This window comes from Grampus griseus, assembly GCF_964374135.1.
Source record: "Grampus griseus genome assembly, chromosome: 4".
Taxonomy (NCBI): domain Eukaryota; kingdom Metazoa; phylum Chordata; class Mammalia; order Artiodactyla; family Delphinidae; genus Grampus; species Grampus griseus.
In genome coordinates, this window is record NC_138997.1 from 23,384,291 (window position 1) to 23,397,486 (window position 13,196).

The window sequence follows — 13,196 nt, forward strand, 5'->3', positions numbered from 1 at the left end:
GATTCATATTTCAGGATAGAATTTGTTTTTAAATGTTTACATATTAACAAAAAAAGCACTCTTCCTTCATCCTTTTTCTCCCAATCATTTATTTTTCACCTTTACAACTTTTACATTCCCTAGAGAAAAACATGGGCTATCTTCAGCACACCACAAAATTCTGCCTTCTTTTCAAGCCCAGTGATTCTACTTTGACCAATCTCCCACCAAAGGAGATAGGCTTTGTTATCATACAGCCTTTCGGCAGCATTGAAAGATATAGCACAAGTCACATGTGAGTTGAGCCTTAAAGAAGTTACTTCGATGTCTTTGAAAATGCAAAAATGCTCACCAATAAAGAAGAAAGCGACCAAAAAAAAATTATAATTTCCCCTTGCAGGTAGTTTTAAAAAAGTCTTTTGTTTTTAAATCAGGTTCAGAATTATTCTGTTTATACTGAAGTACAGATCTCAACTATAAGTGTGAATCCTTACCCAATATAAACAAGAGTTTAATATTGGTTCCATCTCTGGGTGAAAATAAATAGCTCTGAAGAGTCAATTTTCTCGTTTTTTTTCCCACACTCTGCCTGTAATAGTTGTTTTATGTCATTCCTGTCACAGCTCTGATACAAAGTTGGAGTAGTATGATATAGTCCAGCTCTAAGTCTTTATGAAAGTTATGAAAGTAGATGTCTTTGCCAGCAATTTAGAATTCTAAATTGTCAGTCTTTCTGGATTTTAGGTTGCTCCTCCCAGACCAACCTGTGGTAGACTTACTCATGGTCTTTGGAATTGCTCATATTTGGGGTTGAAACTTTACTCATCTCCTTACTTGTGGTTTTAATTTACCAGGTCTCTTTTGAAGCCATGCTTTTTTCTTCACCCATGGAATGGGATAATGAATATGCCAACCTCATGGAGTTGTGAGACTTAGGTCCCATTCAGTTCCAAAAATATATTGTTGAGATTATGTCAAAGAGTGTTGTGCCAATGTTTTCCCTGTGAGTTTTATAGTATCTGATTTTACATTTAGGTCTTTAATCCATTTTGAGTTTATTTTTGTGTATGGTGTTAGAAAATGTTCTAATTTTATTCTTTTGCATGTAGCTGTCCAGTTTTCCCAGCACCACTTATTGAAGAGACTGTCTTTTCTCCATTGTATATTCTTGCCTCCTTTGTTGTAGATTAATTGACCATAAGTGCGTGGGTTTATTTCTGGGCTTTCTATCCTATTCCATTGACCTATATTTCTGTTTCTGTGCGAGTACCATACTGTTTTGATTACTGTAACTTTGAAGTATAGTCTGAAGTTAGGGAGCTTGATTTCTCCAGCTCCATTTTTCCTTCTCAAGATTGTAGTTGTGAGACTTAAATGAGATAACATAAGCAGGGAACCTAGCTCAGAGTCTGTTACTTGGGAATTGCTCAGTGGAAAGCTACAATTTTCATGATGTTGCTGATGGTGTCATAAAGGGGTATTTCCAGTCTTATAGCTACTGAAGCTCCCCTTCTCGGGTATGAGCAACTAACCAGAGGCATCTAAAAGCGAATGAGCTCTAGAACTGAGACGCACTCAGGACGTGTGGTCACTGTTGTTGGGTTTACTAACCACTAAAAAGAGTGACTCACTTCTTAGAACAAGTGACTTGCAGCTCCAAGGCCCTAAAAGACTGTAACCAGTAGACACTGCCCTTCAGTGTGCATGCCTAACTCTATTTTAGCTGTAATTAAACACCTTAAATCTGATCGTTTCTACCTAAGCTAATATGCTTTAGTGAACCTGGCACCTAATACAGATCCTGGGGTGGAGTAAGCAAGTGTTCAGTATATGGTCATAGGGGAGTAAATCTAGCTCTTTCCTTGGTTCTTGGTGGGAACTCTGGAGGACACCTTAATAAATCTTAGCAGATACAGAAGCAACTGGATATTCTTTGAGGTGATCTGACACAGTTGTCATTCCTTCATTTCTACTAATATTTATCAAGTTTATGTGCAAGCTCTTTAGTTAGTATTCATATTCTAATTTTGTTTAATCCTTACAGGATTAATATTGAGGTAAATAATATTCCTATTTTTCAGATAAGGAAATCAAGACTTAGATAAAATGACTTATTAACTAACATCAGCTAAGTTTACTGTGATGTGTGGACTTGTGTAACACCTTAGCTGCTATCTGGATAGTGGCATGCCTCGCCTGGAGTGAATTTGGGGTACTGAATGCTGTATATTCAGTTACCCCCAAGATCCTTCCTCGAGAGCATATTATTCAATATTTAGATGCATTCTTTTTTTTCAGGCTTGGGCTATGTTATGGACTGAATGTTTGTGTTCTTCCAAAATTCATATGTGAAGACCTAATTCCCAATGTGACTATTTGGAGATAGGGCCTTCACGGAAGTAATTAAGGTTAAATGAGGTTATAAGGGTAGGACCCTGATCCAATAGGATCAGTGTCCTTATAAGAACAGACACCAGAGAGCTTGCTCTGTCTCTCTCTCTCTCCACCGTATGAGGACATAACAACAAGGCAGCCATATACAAGCCAAGAAGTGAACTGTGTTGCACCTTGAGCATGGACTTTCCAGCCTTTATGTTTCCAGAGAACATAAATTTCTGTTGTTGAAGCCATGCAGTCTGTGGTATTTTCTTACAGCAGCCTGAGCAGACTAAGACAAGCCCTCATAAGGTGTAGATGCTTGGATGTTCTGTTGTATGCTCAGTTAGTACACTGGTAAGCAAAAATCAGGTGTGCAAAAAAAGTCAAAATGTAAAATTGATTAATTTTATTATAAAATTATAATAAAATTTATTTATAAAATTAATTTTAATTAAAATTAATTAATTTTTTAGACAATTTTTTAGAGCATCTTTAGGTTCACAGCAAAAGCAGAAGGCAAGTATAAAGATTTCTTCTGTCTCCACGCATGCATAATCTTGCCCACTATCAATATCCCCTAACAGAGTGGTACATTTGTTACAACTGATGAACCTACATTGACACATCATAATCACCTAAAGTTCAGGGTTTACCCTAGATTTTACTCCTGATGTTATACATTTCTGTAGGTTTGCAAAAATGTATAATGACATGTATTCATCATTATAATTTCATACAGATTATTTTCATTGCCCTAAAATCCCGTGTGATCCACCTATTCTTCCCCCCGTCAACCCTTGATAACCACTGATCTTTTCACTGTCTCCATAGTTTTGCCTTTTCCAGAATGTCATGTAGTTGGAATTGTATGGTACGTAGACTTTTCAGAAGGATTCTTTCACTTAGTAATATGCATTTAAGGTTTCTCAGTGTCTTTTTATGGCTTGATAGCTCATTTCTTGTTTGCGCTGAATAATATTCCATTGTCTGGATGTACCTTGGTTTATCTATCCATTCACCTACTGAGGAACATCTTGGTCGTTTCCAAGTTTTGGCGATTAAGAATGAAGCTGCTATGAAAATCCAAGTGCAGGTTTTTGTGTGGATATAAATTTTCAACTCCTTTGGGTGGAGTTAAATCCAGATCTGCTGACACTGCTCCAAGAACACACAGCTATAAATAGCAATGTCAGTGTGGGCAGGAAAATTGAAATTCCACCGGCTTTCCCTGTTTCCATTTGCATTCCTTGACTCAGAGGTGGTACTTAAAATTTAAAAAATGTAATAGTGCGCTCAAAAAGTCAGCTTGCTCAAGAGATATCTCTAAAATTTCATTTGTTTTCCATGTTCACAGCAATTTTTTGAATTTTAATCTATAAAAATCTGTATCTCCATGTACAACTTTTCCTTTCCTTTGATAGGGTCACTTCTAGAACAGGCTGGAAATCAGAGGCAGAAAAATGAAATGAAACTCTGAGTTTTCATTCATCCACATTCTTATGTATTCTTGAGAGTCTCACTTTTGTTACCAATGACAGTGACCAAATTAATTAAGGACAAAATGACTTAGTATCCTCTAAAATTTCTCCTTTGTTCCTGTAGTTTCTAACATTTCTGGAGAATAATACTTAGAAAACATCTGCGTTTTGACCTCTGGGTTTATTGAACTGAGTGAAAAACAGGGTAAAAGACAGTTATTAAGTCATTGAAAATGGTGTCTGTATTTACTATGCCCTTTCATTTATGCCTTCTGCTCTTGACTTTAAACACTTGTTTCCAGGAGGGACAAAGCTTTGCTAATGCTCTGAGGCTCACTTTTCTCTCACGATTGGAAGAATTTGATTGTATCCAGAATTACACATGAAAGGTAGAAAAGCTGTAGGGTTACACTGAAAGGCATCTTGGGAGAGGCTGAGTTTTTCTTTCACCTGAATTAGGAGCAAAAAATATTAATGTGTATGCCCCCAAAAGAACAAAAAGGAATCCATTTAAAGAAATAGCTTACAGGAAGGTCATAGCATTTTAGTGCTGACAGTCACTCCACCCTTACCGTATATTCTAAATGAGAAAATTAAGACCCAGAGGAGGCTCCAGACTTTTCAATTGGTCATTGTGATGTCAGAAAAGTTTTGAAACATATGCATAGTGTTCTCAAATGCTTGTGCTATTCAGTGCTCAACTGAAGACTTCAGGGGAACCTCTGCACATTTCTAGAGCTCTCTGTGGGCTGGATGATTCTTTGTTATGAGTGTCTGACCTGTGCATTGTAGATGTTTCATGGCATCCCTGACCTTTACCCACTAGATGCCAGTAGCCCCACCCCACCAGTTGGGACAGCCAAGAATATCTCCAGACATTGCCAAATGTCTCCAGGGGGGAAGTTGGCCTGTATGAGAACCACCGCCTACTAAACTTAGTAATAATTTTGTCAGAGGGACAGCAGAACACAGTGGTTATCTGTGCAGGCTGTGGAGTCAGGCTGCCTGGGCTTGAACCCTGACTCTGCTACATACTCACACTCTTGGAAAATTACTCAGGCTCTGTGTGTCTCGGTTTTGTCATCTGTAAAATGGGAATTAATATACCTGACAGGTTATAGTGAGAATTAATTGAGTTGTTTTTATAAAATGCACAGAATATAGTGCCTGGAATGTCGTAAGTTTTCAATAAACATCAACTTATAGTTTTTCACTTTCCAAAATATATCTTTGATATTTTATTTTATTTATTTTTTTAGCTATGGTTTTCTTGTAATCTTATTTTTTTAATTGAAGTATAGTTGACTTACAGCGTTGTGTTAGTTTCTGGTGTACAGCAAAGTGATTGTTTTATATATATATAATGCATATATATTTTATATATACATTATAATATGAAATATATATACATTATATATTATATATAATTCTTTTTCAGATTATTTTCCATTATAGGTTATTACAAAATACTGAATATTGTTCCCTGTGCTATACAGTAGGACCTTGTTATTTGTCTATTTTAAATATAGTAGTATGTATATCCTAATTTATCCCTCCCCTCCTCCCCCCTTTGGTAACCGTAAGGTTGTTTTCTGTCTGTAAGTCTTTTCTGTTTTCTAAATTTAAGTTCGTTTGTATCATAATTTAGATTCTACATATACATGATATCATATATCATTGATATTTTAATTGCATTGATTTGGGGGATTAATTGATCTGGGGGCAGAAGTGATCTCTCTGGGACATTGCAACCTCCTTTCAAAGAACCAAACATGGCCTTTCCATTATTCTAGTTCTCTTCTAGCTTCCTCAGTAGCTTCACAGCTTTTTTCATAGGGTCGTGCTTCTTTCTTAATCAGCACACATAAATGAAAAATAGAAGTAGGGTCCTTCCAATTTCCTCTGTTTATTTCTTGAAGCTCTGCTCTGTGCCCTCAGGTAGAAATGTTATGCCAACGCCAGTGCCCTCTCTCTGTTTGGTCCAAGGCAAATAGTCTACAGAGCTTCTAGTATGAAGTTGGGGTTATTTCCTAATTTTGAACAATATTCGTTTTTATTTTACAGTTTTCTTTATTCTTTTGGTTCATTCAAGCACATTTCAATAGAAGGACTTTGTGAGTGTTTTCTTAAACTGCTAACTTCTCTAGACATGTTCAGCTTTTTACAGAACTACTTAAAATTTTTCTTTTTCTTCATCTGTTTTTAATTAGTCTGCTAATGTTTGGGGTTTCCAAATGATTTATTATTTTATTCTTTTTCATTAGGGGGTGATGTTAATAGTGAATTTGGGATTGGAAGCAACTGTTTTGTTGGAAGTCAATGGGAACTAGTACAAAAATGGACTGTGATTTTTACCTTTTGTGCAATTATTTTGGCTTCTTACAAGCTCATGGCACTTGCCTTAGTATTTACCACAAACAACTAAAATGGTATAAAAATTGTTATTCCCCTCCTTACACTAAACTGCAAAAAGCTTTTTTTTTAAAAAATTGAAGTGCAGTTGATTTATAACATTGTGTTAGTTTCAGGTGTACAACATAGTGATTCAGTTATATACATATATTTTCAGATTCTTTTCCATTATAGGTTATTACAAGATATTGAATATAGTGACCTGTGCTATACATTAAATCTTTGTTGTTTATTTTATATAGTCCATTTGCAGCAACATGGATGGACATAGACAACATCATACTAAGTGAAATAGGTCAGACAAAGATAAATATTATATGATATCACTTATATGTGAAATCTAAAAAATACTACAAATGAATTTATTTACAAGATAGAAACAGAGACATAGAAGTAGCCCTTTTTAAAAAAAGAGTTGTGGTTGCCTCTTGCAAGCAGCCCCATGTACCTGATATATAAACACACTAATTGCCTTTTTTTTCCATACTTGAAGATGGTAGAATAAATCACTAAACATTTTGTGTTATCTGAGGAGGATAGATATGTTGGGATGATGTTTTCCTGCCTGGGGCCAGTGTATGCACCATGCAGTCCCCTCTATTTGCCCTGTAACTCCATCTCCATCTCCCATACATTGCTTTGATACAGGCAAAAGCTGAGGTCTTGCTACTCATCTCTTAGTCATTTTGCTCTTAGTAATTTTTCTTTATAGTTACAGCAGCATTTATTTTCTTTTATTTACCATCGACCTATCCAAATGTTTTCCTTGCTTTTGTATGTGTAAATTCATTTCCAGCTTGTTGGCAGTTCTCTTGTAGCTACTAGTATAAAAATAGAGGAAATGTATCAATCTTATATGAAAAACTTCATATGGGTGTGTGTGTAGGGTGTGAGACAGGAAGAAGTAATCAGTATACAACAGCATATGTCTGCCCTATAAAGTTTTAATACTTAACAGAGTTTATAAAGGGGGAAAGTTAATGGGTATTTTGGAGATGCTGGAAGATATTTCTAAACATTTTTCTAAAAGATTGCTCCAAATTACTTTACTATAACAATGAGAGCCTCAGCATATGTGGTATTATATTAAAAATAACACTTTCAGTTTCATAGATAATCAAGCAGTTTCCTATTGTTTTAATTTGCATTTGAAAACATTAGTGAGGCTGAAAATAAATTAATGCAATTTTGAAATATGCGTGCCTAAAAAGTTGAATAAAAGGTTATTGGTCAGAAGGTAGAATGAGTTTGGAACAAGTTAGATGTTTTGAAAAACAACATTGAAGTGTTAAATATTTTCATAAGATGTGATAATTGCTCTAGCAAATTTTACCTGTCCGAAGTGTCTGAAACTTTCTAGTCAGTCCATCAGTGATTCCACAAATAATTTTTGTAATGATATCTCTTTTCTACTCACTATTCTAGGCACAGAGAGGTCCCCCCAGTCATTGCCCTTGAGAAACTTACATGCTGGTGTCTGTAGGGATGTAGGTGGCATATATTAAGTGGGGAAACCAATGCTACAGGATGTTGTGAGACTATTCTATTCTCTTGGAATTGCCCACTAAGATCCATAACTGAAAACAAGAATGACTGAAAACCACCCCTTTCTAAAGGGAAGCACTGAGGTGGTCTCACTGCTGGTGCCAGACCTCCTCACAGGGCTTTCTTAAAGTTTATAGAACCAGACCTTCTACTGGGCTAGTCTATATAAGAGGAAAGTAGACAGAAGAGATTCACTGGGGCTTCACTGTCAGTGACTTGGTGTGGTAAAGGGTGAGGCCCACTCCACCCCACTCCCAGAATCTAAGTGGGAAAAGGCAGAAGGAAGCTCTGAAAGAAAAGCTGATAAAGACTGGTGATGCTTGCAGAAGAGGTGGGCAAGACTAACATTCTGTTTAATATTGGAAGGCTGTTTGGGCAGCATTTTGCCAGGATGCTCCTATTGCTACATGAGTAGCAATAGGATTACCTAAGATTACCTCTATGACTTCGAGAAATCCAGCATTGAAATTTTTTTTTAATATTTATTTTAAAATTTTCTTTATTTTTTTGGCTGTGTCAGGTCTTAGTTGTGGCATGCGGGATCTTTTTTTGTTGCGGCATGCGGGCTCTTCGTTGTGGCACGTGGGCTTCTCTCTAGTTGTGGTGTGCGGGTTTTCTCTCTATAGTTGTGCTGTGCAGGTTCCAGGACATGTGGGCTCTGTAGTTTGTGGTACATGGGCTCTCTCATTGAGGCGTGCGATCTCAGTAGTTGTGACACGTGGACTTAGTTGCCCTGAGGCATGTGGGATCTTATGTTTGATCCCAACCAGGGATCAAAACCCACGTCCTCTGCATTGGAAGGTGGATTCTTTACCACTGGACCACCAGGGAAGTCCCTGACCTTTTTTTTAAACTTTCCAACAAACAAAATTTGTTTTTTAATCTTATTTTATTTTTTGTTTCATATATGTTCTTTAATAATCCAGCACTGAACTTTGACTCACAGAGTCCACCGGTGGCTGGATTGTGTAAGCCAGGTCAGCAGCTACAACCATTAAGCAAATGACCACAACCACATACAGTTAAATAAAAAGATGTCCGTTCTCTGCTTCCAACTGAGGGGAGCTAAAGCCTAGAAGGAAGAGGGTAGCCATGGAGCTTTGAATTAGGTACGAGATTAGCATTTTGAAATTGGAATCATTTTAATAACAAAAGGGACTGGAAAGTTTATTAACTCTCTAAGATGTCTCTAAGGAATAAGAAAGGTATATTCCATGTAGCCTAAGTGAATAAAAGATTGAATTTTTTTACTCTAAAGAAATGAGACTTCTCAATAACCAGTTTACAAATAAAGAGAATAGTCCTAGGGACTGAGTGCTATGAAGAAAATAAAGGAAAGAAAAGAGGTAGAATTGAATGGAAAGAGGAGAGAAGCTGCTTTGCCTTGGCATGGCTGGGGAGACCTAGTTCATTCGACAACATTTTATTGAATTTTTCTGTATTCCATTCACTGTTCCCAGGTTTGGGGGTATAGTAGTAAGCAAAGTAGACAAAAAAATAAAATCAACAATCTTCTTTGAAGGTGTGAGGCAGGAATGATGTGAAGGAGGCAGCCCAGCAAAGGTATGAGGTAAAAAGGAGAAAAAAAAAGAATACAGTTCCTGAGAAAGGAGCAAGTGAACTGTGTTGGCGTTTCAGGGAAAGGGTTTGGCTGGAGACCAGTGAACAAGGAGAGGGTTGGAGAGGGATGGGGCAGGGAAGATAAGGCTGGTCAGATCCTTGAAGAGCACGCTAAGGAGTGGGGTTTACTCTGGTGTAATGGGAAGCCCACTAAACATTTTAAGTAGGGGAAGTACATGATCTAACTTACATTCTAGAAAAATTACTCTCATTGCTTTGTGACAGAGAGAGTGTAAGAAACATGAGTAGAGGCTGGAAGACAAAACGTGGGGCTGATACAGATAATCTCACCTATTCTTTTTAGTAGGAATAAATGATATTCGTCACTTTTCAGTGCCCTCCCTTTTCTTAATTTCAAAATACCTAGGGATGGGGTACTTTGACCGGAGGAAATTAAAATATTCAGCACTTTTATGCTTGAGTGGGCCTAGAATGAAGTTCATTGATTTAGGTTAAGTAAGACTTACATTAAACTGATTGCTTTCGATTTAAAGATGATACCTTTCAACTGAGAATGGAAATAATTTTCATATAGTTGGCAATATTTGAAATAATTACTCAACTCCAGTTAAAACAGAAGGTCTAAAAATTACTTTATTAGCTTTCCTCAGAGCACATCTTATTACAAATAATACCACCCACAAGAGAAAAGAGCCATGAGACGGGTCAAGGGCATCCTATGACTAACTTAAATAGAGGCTGAAATAACACATTCTTCTAATATATGATGCACTGATAGCATCTGGCAAAAACATTTGGAAGAGACCCAAACTGAGACAACAACCCTAGTTAACAAGCTCCACTGAGTGATGTTCTTTAACTGATAATGTGAACTCAGGTTGAAGTCTAGTGGTAGAACTTGGAAAAAGGGAAGTTTGAGAAATTGTATATTGTTCATTGTGAAATGATTGACCTGGCCATGAGATCAATTCTAAGAATGACTCTAAGGGGCAGATAAGTTCAAGGCCAAACTCAAGAAAATAGGAACCACTCAACAGATGTTCATCATCTCAAGTTCTATTCCCAAACCCATCTGTACTGAAGAACTTTTTGGATCTCCACTGTGGAAATGAAATTCTTGTGTCTAATTTAAACTTACTCTTAAGTTCTCAGTAAGACACAGCTAAACAGTCTCTGAAACATATTAGACATGCAACAGAGTTAAAGAACTCATAGATTTGGATGACCGTTTTTATCAGTTATAAGTAAAACCCCACGCAGATTAATGCAGTCTATCCATTAGGGAAATGTGCTCTAGCACCTGTCTTGTCATGATTTTTTTTTTTTAACTTTGAAAACATTAATGACTTTTATTGTATAACCCACAGATGAAGATAATCTTTCTCCCCCATCTCAATTCCTGGAACACTTGTGGTACTTCACTAGTGATGTGCATCATGTTTTCTCTTTATTATAATCATGCCTATTCATAATTTCCTTTCTACATTGCACAGAAGCTTCTTATGAGTAGTTGGCAGATGCTTTTGGAGTGGAAGAAACCTGGGCTTGAAACCAGGTGCAGTTGTGTTCAAATAATAATTACAAGACAAAGGAAGATTTAAATTTACAAGTTCTCAAGAGCTGTGGGAAAAAAAGCACTTGGTAGGGTTTAATAACTACTTACAATGAAAAAAAAAATCCCCTAACAACTAGGAATGAGCTTCTTAAACAATAATGGTTATAGACTGAAAACTTTTAGGAAACATAATTCTTAATGAAGAAACTTTAGTTCAGACATACTCTCTTTAAGAAAAGGAGCAAGAAGGATGCCAACTGTCACTGCCATTATATAATGTATTACTGGACATAGTGGCTAAAACAACCTGTCTTAGCCTCCATGGCATTTAGTTGTGGTTGTGCATCTAAGTCTGGCCAATTGCATGTGAGTGAAGGTTACCACTCGTTCCATTTGCCAGTCTGGCCCAGAAAACTTCATCTGAGCATTTCTCCATTCTTTCTCTTGGCTAGGTAACTTTGCAGATTGAAGAGGCACTAAGCCTAGATCCCTGAATGACTGTGTGGAGCAGAAATCTCTCTCCTCCCCACCCAGATTCACACTGCACACTTATATGAGCAAAATTACCAACTTTAATTGTGCTGAGCCCTTAAAGTTGGGGCCTCTTTGTTATAGCATTTAACCTATCTAATACAGAAATAGGGATGCTACCATAGCGAACCCCTGAAATATATGGCATTGGGTTAGTATTTTGGTGTCAGGAGACAAAGAATTAGATATTATTATTTGGTGAGTGTTATCTACAATAACTTAGAAGGAATGTGCCTTCTGCACCTGTAGTTTAGGAGAGTGGTTAGAGAGAGCCCAAATTTTGGTGTTTGTTAATTTTTACTGCTTGTATGGCTGTTATCATAACTGACACTATCTTGGGCACTTACAGTTTTTCCTTTTCTTCCGTTGACTCTACCCAGAACTGTACTGTGCAGTAAATCACTTCTCTGTCATCAAGGGCTTTGTAGTTAATAGATATTGTTTAACAATAATCAGAATCAGGTGGCCTCTATGCTCTGTTAGTCCCCAAATGATGATGAAAACCTTTGCTGATGTATTCCAGGATCCCATGAGACTAGTTACCCTTTCATGAATCTTGACTTAGGAATACTTGTCCTGTTTCCAAGCACCTACCCCATACCTCGGTTAACTGTAAAATTGTCCCTATGGCCCCTCACTGGTGCAGAGTGCAGCTGCGAATGCTTCTGGATCATTGTCTGCCCAATCCCACCCTGTGAGTTAGTTGCCCAAAAATAAATTGATCTATTGATTATATGGAGCTGCCTGCCTCATGTTTTGGTCTCAAGATGTCTTCTTAGCTTGGTGGACACTTTTCATTCCCTCCTTCCTTAAACACTGCCTTTAGCAATATATTTTAAGAAAATAATTAGTTCAGGAAAGAATTGGCTTTTATTTTTAAGAAGAAATGAAGGATCTCAGAATGCTGGAGAAACCAAACGCTTCTGGACCTAAAACAGTAGAAGATAAGACTGAAAAAAACTTAGAGGAAAAAGATGTATCAGTGCTTCTCATTAACCAAAAGAATCCATCCCTATGGCTAAGATTATATCAAGAATATTGCTTTTCATCTTAGCCCATTATTTAAGATGTCTCGAAGGAGCTATCATTAAGTTAGAGGCAAGGATTAATGCAAGTACACAGAGAAATTAAGAGATTTGGAATTGTGTCTCAGAAATAACTTTGGGTGTAGTTACAGGCAGATGGAGCTGATTGAAAGCAAATTGACTAGAAGTCACTTAAGTTTCTAAGGGATTTGTGTTACCAAAGTAACCCTGAGCCTGGCTTGAAAAGGCCTTTGCCTATTTCTTATCTAAAACAACCCTGGCACCATTAGAAAATGTGTTGCAAAATGTGTACAGTTTTCAAGGAGGGCCCCCTGCTCAAAACTCACTTCAATGTGACTGTGATATTTAATCACCAGGAAGAGCCTTTCAAAGTGCAAAGCCAAGTGCTGTGGAGAACAATAGACGCATCTTCTCCATCCTGGGCTTCACAGTTCTTGTTCATAAGATTCTCTCATTGCTCTGCACCAATGACTGACGTGTGTTTCACATTCATCTCTTTTTTTGAATGGTAATTTTTACTGCTAACATCCTAGCCCAGCTCCACCATTGTGTATGGAGGGTGGCAGGGACAGATAGCTTGTCTTCTTAGTTTCTTGATTGTTTGACCATAAGGAACTACATTTTAAGCTCATGAGAAAACCGTTCACCACCGAGAGATCCTAGGCTTTCAGCTACATGCAGTGCTAGAGG

The 13,196-nt window shown here is 37.2% G+C and overlaps 1 protein-coding gene across 1 annotated transcript in view; it reads right to left on the minus strand.

Moving 5' to 3' along the window:
- Nucleotides 1-3,373: 3,373 nt before the first annotated feature.
- Nucleotides 3,374-13,196, minus strand: part of LOC309821822 (glycophorin-A-like) — a gene marked incomplete at both ends in the record, with an annotated part of 50,393 nt that continues 40,570 nt past the window's right edge. The window contains one exon of the mRNA XM_082653303.1: nt 3,374-3,513. Within this exon, the coding sequence (XP_082509429.1) occupies nt 3,374-3,513 (140 nt within the window). The remainder of the gene's footprint in view (nt 3,514-13,196) is intronic.